The sequence below is a fragment of the Dromaius novaehollandiae genome, chromosome 4 (genome assembly GCF_036370855.1).
Source record: "Dromaius novaehollandiae isolate bDroNov1 chromosome 4, bDroNov1.hap1, whole genome shotgun sequence".
In the NCBI taxonomy this organism is placed as follows: domain Eukaryota; kingdom Metazoa; phylum Chordata; class Aves; order Casuariiformes; family Dromaiidae; genus Dromaius; species Dromaius novaehollandiae.
This window is the reverse complement of record NC_088101.1, coordinates 30,310,224-30,326,666: the sequence shown is the minus strand read 5'-3', so window position 1 is coordinate 30,326,666 and position 16,443 is coordinate 30,310,224. Positions and strand designations below refer to the sequence as shown.

The window sequence follows — 16,443 nt, the reverse complement described above, 5'->3', positions numbered from 1 at the left end:
ATGTGGAGAAAAAGTCCTCAAAGTCTCCTGAAACAACAAAAAAAAAGTACATTCCAAGGGCAAGTGTTCTCTGCAAGGACTACTTCTACTGCCTTCAGCGCACCTAGTCACAATATCCAAAGGAAAAGCAGAAGCACAAGCTGAGCGCATCAGCTCAGCACTCCTCAGTGTGGCTCCCTTCACGCATCTATGCAAGACAAGCTCACCAAGCTACCTTACGACCTAGGCAGTGGCAGCAATTTATTCCCAGACCGTGCTGGTGCGACTGCCTACAGCACTGAGCAATGATAAATTGGCCTCTACAAATTAATTTAACCACCCCTGCTCCCGTTACAGTTGATCTCTCCCATCTAGAAGAAGCTGTCAGCGTGGTCGACTCCAGCAGAAAACAGGAGCTTGAAGAAGCAGCACTAACCACATGGAGAAAACATTTGTGCAAATACTCAAGGTTTTTTATTATATTCTGTGAACTGGGAATGAAACCAGAGAAGCTGGAAGGGAAATCTGCAGCTGTGAGGGGAGAGGGGTTTTTTATTATTATTATTTTATTTTAAACATATGTATTAAACATAGCTCAAAAGCAGGGAGTGAGTGGTATCTGCAGCCAGAGGGAAAAGCCTGCCACTAAAACGTACAACCCTTGCTGTTCCAACAATATCCCACTGAGTGTGAGAAACCTCTAGAAATAGAATCATAACAAGCATATTTTGGCATAACTTTTATGAAGGTTTTTGGTTTGTGAGTGTGGGCAGCTTCTGACTTATTTAAAAGACAGTGTCTGCTTAAAAAGGAAATTATTCCAAATCACAGTTAAACCTTTCTCTGAAATAAATAAATAAATAAATGGGACTGCCATAAAAGCATCCTCCTGTATTGAAATTAAAATGTCAACTAAAATGTGTTGTTAACTGGTATCATAATTTCTAACACTGTCTAACAGCTATCCAAAGGGAAGAAATCTATTTTTAACACTTGTGTGCAGCAACACAAACGCTCGCGTATCAAACACGACAAGTCCTTACTGGACAACTGAGAGATCTCAAGACCCCACAGACTTCACCTGTGGGCGACCGGATAAACTTTATTAGAGTAAAATTGTCACCTGAAGAAAGAGACCTAGGGAGGAGAAGCGGCCCAGAGGCACGCACTGCCCCCGGCAGCGTGGCTTTTTGAAGTCGCCTCACAGGTGAGCAGCGCCAACACCGAGTGACCGCCACCCTGGCTGCCAACGCCGGCGGGCAGGCGCCCTCGCCGGAGGCGAGGATTCAAAAGCGGCGCCTCCCGCCCCCCGCCCGCGCCCCCACCTCAGCTCCTGGCCCGCGAGGGCAGCGCTGCCGGGGCGACCGCGCGCGGCGCCCGCGCCCGCCACCGCCACCGCCCCCGCCCCCGCGGTCAGGGCGCGAACCCGCGCCGGCCGTTAGCGCCCGCGCCCAGGGCTCCTCGCGCCGCCGCCGGCTCCCAAGGCGCCGAGACACGGCCAACGGCAGGGAGAGGAGACGGAGCCGCCTCCCTGCCCCGGTGCCACCGGGCTGCACCTCCCCCGCGGGGGTGGCAGCTTCCTGGGCTGCAGCACCACCACCACCGCCGCCGGTCTCCATTTGAAACGGTTCGGCTCGTCCCCTCCTCCCGCTGCCGCTGCTCCCGGCTCCCTCCCCCGCTCCTCCCCGCCGCCGGCCGCACCAATCCGCTCGACCCCGGCTGCAAATCAAACTTGGTGCCCCCGGCTCCACTCCCTCTCGCCCAAATCCCTGTCACTGCCGAAAACTGCCGAACCGCCCTCCCCATCTCCGCCCCCCCACCCCCATGCTGCGATTGCGGGGCGGGGGGGGGGGGGGAGAAGGGGAGGGAAAAACGGGACGGCCGTTTCGCGGATTGAGCACCAGCAGGAGCACGGAGACTTAAGCTCGTTTTCTCTGTCTGTCTCTCCTCCCACTCCCAGACAGTTCTGGAAACTGTGTATCACCTCTTGTCACAGGAAGCCAACCAGCAGGCGGTGCAAACAAACAAACACCCTTTGCCACCACCCTCCCCAAAATAACGAAAACCCCACCACATATCACTAATGAACTGGCGGGCGCGAGCGGCGAGGGGGAAATCACGCCCCGAACACGCAAGCGGCGGAGCCCAGGGACGCGCAGAGTGGCAGCGGCAGCAGCATCAGGGCGGCTTTGTCTAATTTCAGCAAGTGGAATAATCGCTGGAGCCGCACTCTCCTCCCCGCCTCCTCCGGGGAGGCCGAGGAGGGACCGTTACACAGGAATAATGCGGTTATCTGAAAACACCACAACCCAGGCCCGTTTCGCTCGTCAAGCCCTCGGGGAGACGGAGGAAGAGACAAATCTCAGGGATACCCTGACTTACGCGCAAGCAACTTCACACGCTTGCCACCATCCCCTCGCACTGGCTGTTATATCAGCGCACGTTACGTACGCATTTTAACACCGCCGGTGACGTCGGGCCACCTCGTCAATAAATTCTAGTACGGCCAGGTCGATTTATCATCGCAGGAACTACCGGGTGCCACAACGACTGCATCCAGCGCCGCGGGGAGGAAAGCAGAGCAGCGTCCTACCCGAATTCACCCCCCAGCGCACGCAGGGCCGTGCCGCGCTGCCACGCCGCCGCCCCCGAGCTCCGCCGGGGGTCCCGCTGCGTCGCGCGGGGCTGCAGGGGCGGCTCAGCCGCTAAGCGGCGACGGCTCGCAAAAGTTTACGCCGCGCACCCGCACGAGTCTGCCGGTGCGGGGAGCCCCGCTCGCGTTTCAACTCCCCAGCCCCAGGCGGGCGGGGCGGGGAGGGGGCAGGGCCCGGCCGCGCTCCCGGCCGCTCTGGGGCCGCCGTGCACCTGCTCGCCGCTGCCCGGCCTCGGCGGCGCTGCCGCCCCCGTCGGCGGCGGGCTGCAGGCGGAGTCCCCGCCGCGGCGGCAGCCGGGCAGCCCCGCACGCCCCCCTCCCCGCCGCGCACACACGCTCTGAAACACGTGCACTCGGGGCTCTTGCAACTTGCTCTCCAGGAACAGATACTCAGCGCTCGCCTGGGGGGCGGGGGCACCCAAAACACCTATGACAACACGCCGACCTCCACCTCCTCCGAAACACCCACCGGTGCCTGGGAGCACAGCCTCCCGCGGGCATGGAGCTCACGACCTGCCGGCTGCGGTTCTCCCACTCGAAAAGGCAACTTCTGCTTAATTTCACCGATGAGCAGTTTTTATGCTCTCCAAGCATTTTTTTACTACAAGCAAAAGCCGAGTGTGATTGGGGGGAGTGCAACTACCAAGCTGCTTCTGCATACAAACACCTCCCCCACTCCGGCACTCCCCGCCCTTGGCTAGAGGCGATGGGTATTTTGGACATGTGGGTGATACAGTGACAGACACTGGCCATGGCTCCCCCCGCCCTCTTCCTATACATCTGTATCTAAAAAGGACCTGCGCTCTGCCGCTGCCATTTGTCTACCAAGTTGCTCCGACGCTACTTCCCAGGGAGGCCGACGCGGGCTGCCGCCCGCCCGCCCGGCGCAGCCAGCGGCGGGGCAGGGAGCGCGGCGCGGGGCTTGTCTGCCGCGCCGGAGCCCGCGGCGGAACAAAAAGCCACCCGCTGCCGGCGGCATCGGCCCGCCGCCCCGAGCGGCAAAACAGCCTCCCCTCCCTCCTCCCACCGCCCCGTCCCTCCCGCCCGGCCCGGCCCGGCCCGGCACAAGTTGCTTGTGGGATAGCGAAGCTGCAACTCGGCCGCCTCCCCTCGCCCCGTACCGAGCCGAGCCGCACGGCTTTTGGCGCCATGTTAATGACGTACTATCTTATTTCCACTAGGCAGCGACCTTCGGCACGAAACTGCTCTCTCGCCGCCTCCGGAGCGACAAAAAAACCATCAAATATGGCTGTGCTGGCGGCTCCCCCGGCTGGCGCTGCGGCGGCGGGGCGGCGGCGGGCACGGTTACCTGCTGGCGGCGGCGGCGGCGGCGGGGCGGCGGCGAGGCGGCGGCGGCGAGGGCGGGCGGCGCGGCCGGGCTCCCCCTGCGCGGAGGGCTCGGGGCCGCCTCATGAGTTCGGCGCGGCGCCGGGGAGCGGGCGCGGAGAGCGGCTCCCTGCGCCACACGCGCACTCACACGCACTCACACACACACAGAGACTCCCTCTGACTGACGTTTGTACTTGTTATGGAGGAAGGACTCCGTGAATCAAACTCGTTTCTGGGTCACTGCTGCCACAGGGGGGAGCTACTTTAATCCCCTGCCAAAACTGGAAGGAGAGCGAAGGGGCGGGGGGGTATAATAATAATAATGTGGAGCCGGCGTGGGGAGGCGACGGCTCCGCCAGCGCCGCCGTTAACTCTTCGCGGGCCGCTGCGGGGGGCCGTTTCCCGGCGCCGCCCGGAGACCGCGCTGCGAGCCGCGCCAGCCCGGCCGCCCCCGCGCCGCGGGGTCCCGCCTGCTCTGCGGGCGGGCGTGAACAGGAGGGCAGCGGGCGGGGTTGCGAGGCTGGCGGCCGGGACGCTGTGCGTGTCCGCGCCGCGGTCCTGCCTGCGGCGTTGGGGGCACTGCCCCCCAACAGCTCTCCTTTCCAAAAATACCCAGCCGGTTCACAGCCGGGGAATTACAGTGCCTCGTTAGGCACCATCGCCTTTTCGGGCAGAGAAACTGAGGCACGTAAGAGTTAAGCGATAACGGTCACATTCATGGCAAATAATTGGCGGGGACAAGAATAAAACTGCACGCTCCCTGGTCTCAGCCCCTAGTGCCCTCTATCCCTGTTGCTCCCCTAACTTTGATACTTTTTATTAAAGACTGCAAAGAGCTACTGCAGTTCAGTTCACATCTTTATAGCAGGAAGAGAAATTATCTTAAACTGCCACCAAATTACACACTAGGCTTTAAAATATCAAAAAAGTACATTTTTGAATGCAGATTTTTGTTTTCAGATAAAATACCTCAGACCATGAACTTAGGCTCCCGAGGTGGAGGAGGACTCCCTTTTGAACAGAATTCCTAGGCAAATGCCCTATGAGGTGATCACCACCACAGGGAAGAGCTGACGTAGTCTCAGACACAAAATTAAGGCTATCTGTAGAAACTAATCTCCATAGTATGCAAATACAAATGAATGCACCCCCCACAGCAATATCTGTCTGCCAGAGAATCACACCTTAGCTCAACAGGGAACCAAGTCATTCATCCTGCCATCTTCACCCAGCTACCCACCTAATAATGAAACAGGACTTACACTGATACACATACCCCAAATTTGCAGTTTACTATAAAAATACCTTTTTTCCCCAAAGATATTTTTACTGTGAAAATCAGACAATCATGTTTTTAATTTTGTAGAACAGCCTGAAGCATCTTCAGATTTTAGAGCCTGAACTATTCCTCTTGTTTTAATCTACGTGAAAAAAAAAATTAAAAAACTCACATACTCTGCTTTCTCGTACACTTAACTTGGAGTCCAGACCTGTAAAGACACCTAGAAGAGTAACTTCACACACGCCAGCAGTTTAATTGGAAGGAGCTCTACTGATGTCATTCACATTTGCTGGCTCAGGGCCTTAAATGTTTCCACTCATGGCACACCCTACAGGCAAGCCTGATCATCTCTGGGAAATGTCAGATCTTCCTATCTGATAAGTACTCCACTTATTGCCAGAACGACATTCATATCACCTTTTGTCTTTCCCCTGAAATTCCAGAAACCTACCCAAAGCGTTAATTTTCAGTGCTCCCAGAAGAAAGAGTCACAGACTGGAGAATTTGTTGATCTGTATTATCTAAACATTGTACACCCACTGCTGTGCTATAGTATAAAAAAGTATAGATTAGTGGGTTTTTTTACTCAGTGGTCTGCAGGCCCCTTGGGAGCTCATGGACTACTTCTGAAGAGTCCATAAAAAGCAACCAAGAATAGAAAAGCTATTGTCAGCAGGCTATTTGATAAACAGAGCTATGCACCTCTGTAATACCAATACATATGTGTTTTTTCTTTTTAAGAGGCTCAGTAATTGTAAAAGGCTGAAGAATCACTGGAAGTGCCATTTATCTCATCTTTCTGAATGCTTTCAAAGAAAGTTCAGAACTGGCTTCTATGAAAACCTGCAATGTGAAGGTGCTCTAATTTCTTTGGAGAAAGGCTGAAAACTTTCTTGTCTCAAACTCCCTACATCTGAGACTATGTTTTTGTTTCTCTTTAATTGGCTTTCCTTTGTGTACACAGCCAAGTTTAACTTACGTATCATATTTGAGGAAACATTTCTCCTGGAAGTTATGCAAGGCCATACATGTAAGAACAAAACATGAATGTCTGCAGAATGGTGGGCTGTATTTTAGAAAGTAGTGACTAAAAAGGCTTTTTAAATTCCTCTAGAAAAGGGTCCAAACACAAGCTCTCTGTGTTGTAAAAGCAGCTAGTCCAGTCTTTATGAAGAAGGTAATGCTGAACAGAAGAAAGATGCTGTTTTGTCCCTGCACATTAATCTGGAATAATGCGCTAATACTTTTTAAAAGAATATTGAAAAATTGTAGGGGTAATAGCTACAAGAATAATGTGTATCCTGGAAAACACATTACAAAGAAAAGGTTACATCCTGTACTTCTTTAACATTACAGATATAAAGTTTTATACTAATATAGCTACGGTCAGACAGGAAAGTATATAATAAAGCATACCAGGATAAGCCACTCACATCATTAATATGAAACAATGCTCAAAAAGGGATCTATATAGGCTGTGATGAGACGTTCACTGCAGAAATGGCTTTAGTGGTTTAAGACGCTGCTATTATTCTTGCCTGAGTATACCACTGGTGGAGTCACCAGAATGGACTGTATGAGTGTTCCTCACTTCCTTCTCTACAAAATCAGTGCTTAGCTCAACCTGCCGGACCAGGCAGGCTGCCCGCAATGAAACAGAGGTAAAAGCAAGCAACTCAGAAAAAAAAAAATCGTAATTCTATGTTAAAAATCTGACCAAGGCCTGACACTAAAAGTGAAGAGGCAACAAAGTGAAAGATTGACTTCATAATAGTTTTCTGCTGCCCTTTAGACCCTCCACTGGCTAAATCTCAAGATTATGGGTAAAATCTTCTAGAACTAGAGTCAGTAGAAGTTTTTCCACAAACATCAGCGGGACCAGAATTTCAGCCTTCAAGCCGAATGGATATTTAACCACTCTGCAAAGTATGCATTTTGTTATAACAAAATCTCATGTATTAATAAGGCTCTGTGCCTCGCTCAGTCATCTTTATACAGGAATTGGTACTCATTCCAGGAGCACTCAGAGAATACATATCAATTCTGAAGGGAGGCTTTGAACTAACATGCGGAACTTCTGGTCCCTTCTCCAAGTTGTTTCATTAGGTATATTCAGTCCATATTAAATTTCATCTAAACCTCTGATTGTTTATATAGTTGCTTAATTTCTTCCTCTTGACTTATTTCTGGGCAGATGCACAAAGTCAAGGAAGGAAAGAATATGTGGCTTTTCAACATATTTGCTGCAGGCTTTAGTGGGAAATGTATTGCTGCAGCTGTATCTGCTAAAATCTTTTCATTCACATTTTTATTTTACTGTATTTCATTCTTTATTTGATAATACCAGTTACTCTTTTTATACTTGAAAACTTTCACGTTAATCCTTGCATAGTCTCATCCCACATGAAGGCGGAGCTAATAAACTCGAGTTTCTCCCCACTGTTAAACTTAGCACTAGTACCACGTACAACTCCAACCTTTTCTTTTGCTCTTTTAGCCCCATTTTTTAAAGAACTTTTACTTCCATTTTCCCCTTTTTTCTTTCCAAGATTAGAAACCTGAAGGGAAGAACAAAACACTGACCCAAACCGGCAGTGTCAAGATTTTAGCTTGCATCCAAACTTCAGGAGTAATAACTCCAACAGAACTTTTGCATCTCCTGTGATAGATGCATATATTGCAGAGAGATAAGGCAGATGCACAGTTGGGCCAAATGCTGCTCAAGTCCTTTTGTCTTTGGACTACTCACATGAGCAAGGGAAAAAAGATTTTGACTCATGCATAGGTAAATCTGTTTCACTTACAGATTGTGTAAGTGCCATATTTTTAACTACTGCAAAAATAAATCTTTCTCACACAGCTTAGGTATGGACTAGAGGAACACCGTTGTCACAATTTTGTCTAATTCCAATATGTCATTTATGGCAACACAGCATCTGACCATCTCACAAAATTACGCATAAATTACGAATGCCCCTCTGTCTTTTTCTCCCTTTTCCTTATCTACAAGTTCTGAATTTTGGTGTGTCTGTATTAGGAAACTTAGGGAGACTAGACTCAAGTTGTATGTTGTTTGCTTTTACTCTGAAGCTGAGGTTTATGGTCACCATGATTTCTTGTAGGAGCAATTTGCAGATTCAGAGGCCAGACTCAAAAAATGTGCTTTCTCCTGTGCTCACAAGCTTTATTCTTGTGGTTTACAGTTCCTTTGTTCTGTTGAAATGCAGTTGTCAAGGGTGTACGAGCCAGTGCCCCAGGAAGCAGAAGCAGTGCCATAGAGGATGAGGATGTGGAGAGATAAAAATGAGTCTTCAAAACTGAACTTTATTTTTAAAACGTTATCAAGTGGGGTACTTGCAACAGAGAGGCTTTTGTAGTCTGTTTAACAACAAAACTTGAGGAGTAGAGATTCTAATATTCATTTTATGTGTGGGCAAGCAGGGGCATACAAAGGTTAAATCACTTGCACAAGTCACATGTTAGGTCAGCATTAAAACAAAGAATAGAAACCAAAAGTCATGCCTCTCAGTCCAAAGTTTCTAATGATTAAACTATACTCTCTCCTTTGGCCTGGTGTATAGCACATAACACAGTACAAAGTATACCTCCATGACATTTTTCACATAGATAGCTTAGAACATTTTTGCAAGTCAAACACAGTCATTGCACAGAAATGCAAGTGTTCACCTTACACATTTATCTGAAAGTGAAGCAGGAACAAGCATGCCCAATAGGTAAAATTTATTAATTCCACAGTCTAAAAGCACAGCTCCTGAAAGCAAGTGTTTCCAAATTATTCTAATTGAAAAGTGGAAGCTGACAGGAAACCAGCAGAACAAGAACCTCAAGGGAACAACTATGAGCAGGCAGTTAACTTGTAGGTCTGAGAGTTAAGCAGGATGAAGTTGATGCATCACCTTTAAGGTAAACAACACAATTTTGTACAAGATGAGAGAAGTAATCAGCAACCAAGGCAATGCCCTCAGTACAGGAAGAATGAATTGTGAAAACCTCAGGCATATGAGAGTTCAGCAGCTACAGATCTAATCTCAGTTGAAGTATATACACATGCCTATCTGGCAGCTCATCAAGCAACATTACACTGCCTAATCTAAATGAACTTCAGCTTCAGTATTAAATTGTGTTTGTGCAGACAGAAATCATGTAGCGAAAAAAAGGTGCTGTGACAAGACTCGTAGGAGAGTTCAAAGGAATCTGATTACAGATTTTCTGATTGCAGAATGTGTCCTGATAACCGGTTGCTAAAAGTGAAGTAGTGGTACCCGTTTATTGGGGAAGTACTAGAAAATCAATTTTTATTTTGTTCTGTAAGAACCTAGTGCCAAAATGACTTAAAAAAGTGGCAACTTCAGCTCTGAATCCTTAAGAGTCAAAAAAAGATTAAACTAAAAAATTAAGACCAGCTGTTGAGATTGCTCCAAGCAGCTTGTGGTAACATTTCTGGAAAGAGCAGAAACCTTGGAAGGAGCTTCCTATGTGACCTTTTTTCCTTCCACTTAGTACTTTATGGAATTGCCCCGGAGTTACTTCTGTTTGTGGTCTCTTCTCAGACAGCCTCTTCCAAATGCTGTGACTCACTGTTCACTGCATTTAAAGCTGATTCCAGACCGTGAGAACGGAGGTCTGCCACAAGGTCTGAGAGATCACACACCCTCCAGTTTGTGCTAGGAACCAGTTGAGTTTTCCAACTGTTCAAGAGAGAAAATAACTCAAGGTGCTCTGAGAGCTTATGACTACATGCAATCTCCCAAAACACAGGGGATCCAGGTGGGGCTCAGCACACCACGCCTTTGGCTGGCCCTAGCCATGGCAGCAAACTGGACTATGACAATTAGAAGTTACAATGCAGAGGAGATATTCTGTTTATCCTCAGTAAAAATATCTCTCTCTTCTCAGCTTACCAGTTTATCAGCTTCCATGCCTGAAATCCCCCTTAAGGGATGTCAATCATAATTTTGACAAAGGGCAAATTTTCTCCCTAAATACTTAGAGGTCCAGTGATTTCACTTGCAGTTGTCCTGAAACCTATTTCACATGTTAATAATTTCTAGCTCAACATTACACAGATGAGGCAAAAAGGGTCTAAAGAAGCTGTTACTTCTGAATAAAGAAAATGCTAGTCACACAAACAGGCTACTGCTGGTTACTTAGATTTTACCAATTAGATGTTTTAGAAATTAAGCTACTCGGTGTTTAACACATAGGAAAAATGAAAACCAACGTAAATGTCTTTTCCTGTGGCAATATTGAGTGCTGAGATTTTCCACAGGTTTCACTGCATAAGTAAGCATAATAAGCAGTTCAGTAAGTTTTAATCAGCAGAAATGTAGTAAAAACTGCCTCTCATATTTCTGTCTCTCTGCTGAGACTTTCAGAGGTTCAACATCACCAGACAGGACTAGGAACAGGATATGCAGAACAAAAGAACCTTTACACAGTAGGGAAAACTGAGCCCTCTAACCTACCTCTCTTGCTCTCCTTTGACAAAAAGAAGGGGGGGGGGGGAGGAGTGATCGGGATAAACAGTTTATCCCATATCTCTCTGGGCCACACAGTCACGCAGCACATGGTCATAGTTGACTGTCTCTGTATCTGACCTGCACTACTACATACCCAAAACAACACGGCTCTTCTGCTTTGCTAAGAGCTTATCAGAAATACACACTCAGTAAAAAGTTCCCAAACATAAGAAAAACCACAGTACCCTTATCAGGTAGGAGATTATTACTTTATCTGTTTTGCAAATAGAGACATTGAGACATAATGGTAAAGACATACACATGAAAATGGTTGCTGGCAAAGCAAAGAGAATCAATGCCATGATTCAGGCATAGCACGTTACAATAGTGTAATCCTTCAGTGCTGTTTAAATATACACAAAAATAAAAGGTCAACCATCTTTAATAGTGCATTTGCAAGCTGGATGTCTAAAACTGAATTTGTGCTTCAGATTTTAGGAGAGCAGTGAGAGTTGTAAGAGCTGGCACAATCTTTGCACATGAAGGTGTGCTCCGAGGAAGAACCTCAAAGAGCTGCATAGTAAATTTTCAGTGCACATAATGCAAGCATTCAGATGTAAACAGCCCTTAAGTCATTTCATACCATTTTTAACAGTAATCCTGAAGTGACATTAAAAAAAAATGGACAATGGGGTTTATTGCTTATTTAGAAGTTAAAGCTTCTTCACTACTGATCACAGCCAAGACTACCACAGTTATGTTTAACTATGCCCATAGTGGGAAATGAAAAAAACTTGGAAATCAAATCATTACTCTGGCTCCTGTGAACTTTGCTTCACTAAGCAAAAAAAAGAATGCAGCAAACAAAATAGGCTCTGACCTCTCAGAACAACATTTAAAAAGAAGTCTGATCTGCTTATGTGGGCAGATTTTGGCACGCAGTAAACATCTATGTTTGCTCCTCAAATTACACAAGCCACGAAAGAATCTCACTTTCTTTTATCCAGTACATGCATTTAAATCATGGGCATTTATGTTTCTTTGAGGATCTGAGGCAGGTTGCTTTCTCTATGTGGAAATGCAAGTACTGGGGCAAAGTCAATGTACCAGCTGCTTGTAATCTGGTCTCTGCAAGGGAGGAACAGACACATTCTGCACTGAGCACATGTATCCTTACGTAAGTACCACAACGGCAGTTCCAGCCTGCTTGGCTTGTCAAATATTCAGCCAACCATAGCAGCATCTCTGCCCTCAGCCAAAGCTAAAGGTGAGTCCACAGTGCGTCAGATCTCTTCTGGAAAAGGACCCAACTACTTAAGGGAGCCGGACAGAGCCATCTGCCGCAGTACACGAAGGGGAAAAGTTTGAAGAAGGTAAGTTCAGGGAAGCCTGGCCGAACTCCAGCGTCACAGAAGACACTCACGCGCCAGAGTACAACTTGTACTGGCACTCTAGCTGGTGCTTTGGATCAATAACATCTGTAATAAAGCACATATTGACTGATAGGCTGGACAGAAGCGCAGAGGGAGGGAAGGGATTTTTCTTCTCCCACACACTGAAGCTGGAGCCTAGAGCAATGATTTGGCTCTACTTTTCTATGTTTATCTTTATTTCCATATTTTTCAAAGATCTGCTGCTGCGGGTTCTTTGGGGTCCCCCTCCTTTTTAAGGAAATTCAGCATCTTCCATGACTGTCTTATAAAAAAACCTAGGAGTACTGTGCACTCAGTAATGCCTGACACATGCCTCAGACATCACAGTTAGCTTGTCTGCAAGAACTTGTTTTTGGCCAAGGAAATCAGTGACAGCAGTAAGGTCCCAAGCTTTGGACAATGCAATTAGAGACCAACTGCACAAATCCTGTCATTTTTACATGAATAGAATAAGTAAGTATGCAAAATATATACATCCCCCACATACTGTCCCCAGAGAGGGAGCCCCAATAACAAAGTCAGTCCCTTTCAGAGTGCAATCAACATCAGCTGGTCAAATATTTTTAATCCTTTTAAAGTTGCCCAAGATAAACCAATATCCTGAATTCTATATTTTTCCATGAAAAATTGGCAGTCCAGGAAATCAGACTACAACATACACACAAAATCATTCTATACTAGACATGCACAGACATACACATACACATGCTTTGTTTATGAAAACATCCTGAAGTCAGGATATCTACATGCCTAGCTAAGGGAAAAAGACTGATATTTGTCTAATTTTTAAAGTCCGTCCATGTACCTACACTTTGTAAACAACCACTGAAAACGAAAGCATGAATTGAAATTCTCTCCTCCCTGGAAATGAGTGTTGTGCCACTGACTTCCGTGGAGGAGGATTTTTCCCTGGGCCTACATTTTGTAATTACAGAGAATTCTATACAGCTATTGCCATTCAAACGGTTTGGGGTTTTTTTATTTTTAACTGATGTATCAAACACAACATACTGTACTCACTTTGAAGATCGCTATCTCAGCCTGAAGATCAAATAAGGAATTAGCTGACAAAGAGCTTAAAAGCTGCACATCATCTTCAGCATATGCACCAAATTAAATGATATTTAACAAGGTGTTTACTACGCTACCCCAGTTACACTTCACAGAACAAAACCAGACACATTTAACCCTGTGAAAATTTAGGCCATGATGGAGAACATTAAATACAAGTAAAGTTAGCCAAAAATGTGCTAGGTGACTGGACTAGGTTCAAAGGACTTTGGTGCCCAAGGCTAAAAATGCAGTTCAGAAAATTCCTGCTCATCTATCTAGTCTTGGAATAGCCTAAGCTTACTTAGTACCTCCATGCATGATTGTAACATTCCCTGAAGACCTGCTACTCTTATTTTTTTGGCATGATCTGAGCTGCTTAAGTCTGCATAGCTAGGTCATGGCTCTGGTCTCGGCCCACTGAAGTCAGATGTGGCCATCTGGGGCTACCTATTGGGTAGATGCTCCCACTTACTCCAAGCTGAATTTTCCAACACTGTGCTTCAAAGCCAAATGGCCTGCTTGCTCTCATCCAGCTTCATGACTCTCATATTTTTTGCTGCATGATGTCCTAACTTTAATAAAAAGGATGGAGAACGAACAACTCAGTCTATCATGATAGATGGGTGAGAAATGAGTTTGAACCCTCTTGGTTTGCAAACGGTATCAGACCTAAGTCTGAACAAAACTAAAGTCTGAGTAGAACTTTCTAACCAATATAGCTCAAGTAGAACAAGTTCTTTCAAAGAGGACTTTTAAGTACTTACTAAATAAAAAAGATTTTTTACCTCCAAATCCCAAATAGATTGAGACACTTCCCTCAAACTCTGATTCAAGTACCTATTTTCACGAGAATATCAAGAGTCAGATACAGCACTGTACTTAGTATTTTCTTGGCCAGCTCTAGAAGGCTCATTGCCCCCTCCTTTTTTCTTTCCTTTTTTTTCTTTTTCTCCTAAATCTACCCTATTCTCCCCATTCACTATTTAAGGAGCCTAGATAATTAATTCTCTGTTCTACATTCTAATATACACATTCTGGTGTCTAACTTAAAGGCATAAATGCCCTTTCCTTGGACAAGTCTTGGCCTCTTACTCTTTTGAGTCTTTTTGCTGAACTCCACTGAAATCAGAAAACCATAAGAAACCTCATCAAGCAAAGCTTGTTGTTGTTGAAAAGCATCTGAATAATGTTAAGAAATTTCTTTAAAAAGCTTTAAAAAGGGAATTTCACTAATGACAGGACATTTTAAATACTCTGGATGATGAAGAGATTTTACCCTTGGAGGTAACCACACCTTATTCTCCGTAGTCATTCAGAATGTAGTTTCCATACAAGCCTTCTGGTAAATACGTAAGCTGATAGAAACATCAGTTTTATAATATTTTAAGAAAAAATATATTTTGTTTTTAATTTAAAAAGAAACAAAGTCTGTACCTGTTGTATCCAAACACCTGAGCATCAGCAACTCAAATTGCATCACGCACTGCTACAGAAGATGGATAAACTAAAAAAGAAAAGACTCCTGCAAAGCAATTCATTTTTATGAACCAAGCATATTCTTTCAGAGACCAATGGCTCAAATCTGTCAATCTGTCCTAACAAGCCTAAATAGAAACACTGTTCTAATATAAAAGCCTTTGCTCCTCATCCGTATGTTTGTAATTATTATTAAAGTATCAATACAAAAGGAATGCTAGCCCTTGGATAGTAATTCGGTAAAAACAGGACATACATATTCTGGATGCCTTTGTAGAAATGGCTTACTGTTGCCTTTTTCAGTTTCTTTTATCCTGAAAATAATGTACTGATTTGTACACGCATTTATTCCAAACGCATAAGTAGTCAATATACCTTTTCACACATCAAGTAAAAAACATTTGCAAAGATGTTTCCTGAGCTGAATGAACAAAAAGCCACCCATTCTTTATATCAAAAAGTTCAAAATTGAAATCTGTTTGTGTAGATGAGAAAATCTAATCAACATATGTACTTGAATTGAAAAAAATAGGTTATTTGTTTCAATGATCGGCCCAGCTCTGTAAGAAGGTTGAAAAATCTGTTCACATTTTGCAAATACATTTAGGTTAGGCTATTACTAAAAGATTAAGTTCATTTGCTTTTACATTTTCGGCTGAATCATTCCATATTATACCTTTATACTTACTAATTTTATTATACCTTTATACTTACTAATTTTATTATATCACCTTTTAAAAACTGCAGGAAAAAATCTTAATGCCTCACTCCTTTTCTAAAACAACATTAATATTTTACTGCTGAGACATGCATAGGCCTTTTGCTAGATGTGCTATGCACGTAGGACATTAACTAAAGTATCTTAACTTTTCTATATTTTTAACCTCTATTAGTCATACCAATGTGTTCAGCTTATACTTAGCTATTGAGAAATCCTTTTGTTCCACTTACAGAAAAATCCTGGGTTTTGTAGGCCTCAACAAATTAAAAACATTAAAATTTGTGTAAAAACAAATAAATGATACATCTTTAAGGAGTTGAAGTTCATAGGTGCGTTACACTGCCTTACAATGACAGCAAACCACATGAATTTCCTCAGGAAAAAACTTTTGCAAGAAACAAGTGAAGTTTCAGGTTTTTTCTTTGCTCTGAGGTTACATCACTGTTATCTCTTGAGTACAGATGACACTAATAACCATGCTGCCTGGACTTCAGCTAAATTATCAGTTTCCTTGAAACAGCATGAGGGAAGAAAAACAGCAAGGACGCTGCCCAGGAAACTACGAAGGCTTGCTCTTGAACCTAATTTTTAAAATTCTTTCATCTCAGCCTTTGAATTTTAATTTTACAGGTTTTCATATGCAAAAATCTATCATTTGTGCATGCAGACTCAAGAGCTCCCTATGCTGCTACCCAAACTGCACACAGTACAATGTGTGGGTATAAATTTTGGGCCTCTGTCTCTAGACAAGTTCTAGCTATTCAACGCAAGCATTTTAAATGGTTTCCACCCTTTAGGAGACCACTCGCCTCCTTCGTTGAAGATACTTATTTATCCCTCAAGTCGCCAGTTCTCATACGAATAGCGTTACGCTTTCCGGTGACGTTACACAGAAGTGTGCATACCCAAATATTTGTAGACAGAACCAGTTCTACATCTCCCTGTGAATTAGTGATAAACAATTTGATACTGCAGGATGTTAGTTCTCCCTGTGTTGTCATTCTCTTATATATGTTCAGTCCCTGTCATCCTTATTG

General features: G+C 45.1%; 1 protein-coding gene across 10 annotated transcripts in view; it reads right to left on the bottom strand.

Annotated features, from left to right (window-relative positions):
• The window catches only part of JADE1 (jade family PHD finger 1), a 170,220-nt gene that overhangs the window by 43,952 nt on the left and 109,825 nt on the right, over positions 1-16,443 (bottom strand). Inside the window, exon 1 of one of the 10 annotated variants that reach the window (XM_064510695.1) lies at positions 3,942-4,248. The exons of 4 other annotated variants lie outside the window; for them this stretch is intronic. Coding sequence is in view for 1 of the 6 variants with exons in the window: in XM_064510691.1 (XP_064366761.1) it covers positions 2,431-2,434 (4 nt within the window). In the remaining 5 variants the exon portion in view is untranslated. 5 more of the 10 variants (XM_064510698.1, XM_026107537.2, XM_026107538.2 and 2 more) reach the window with 5 other exon arrangements.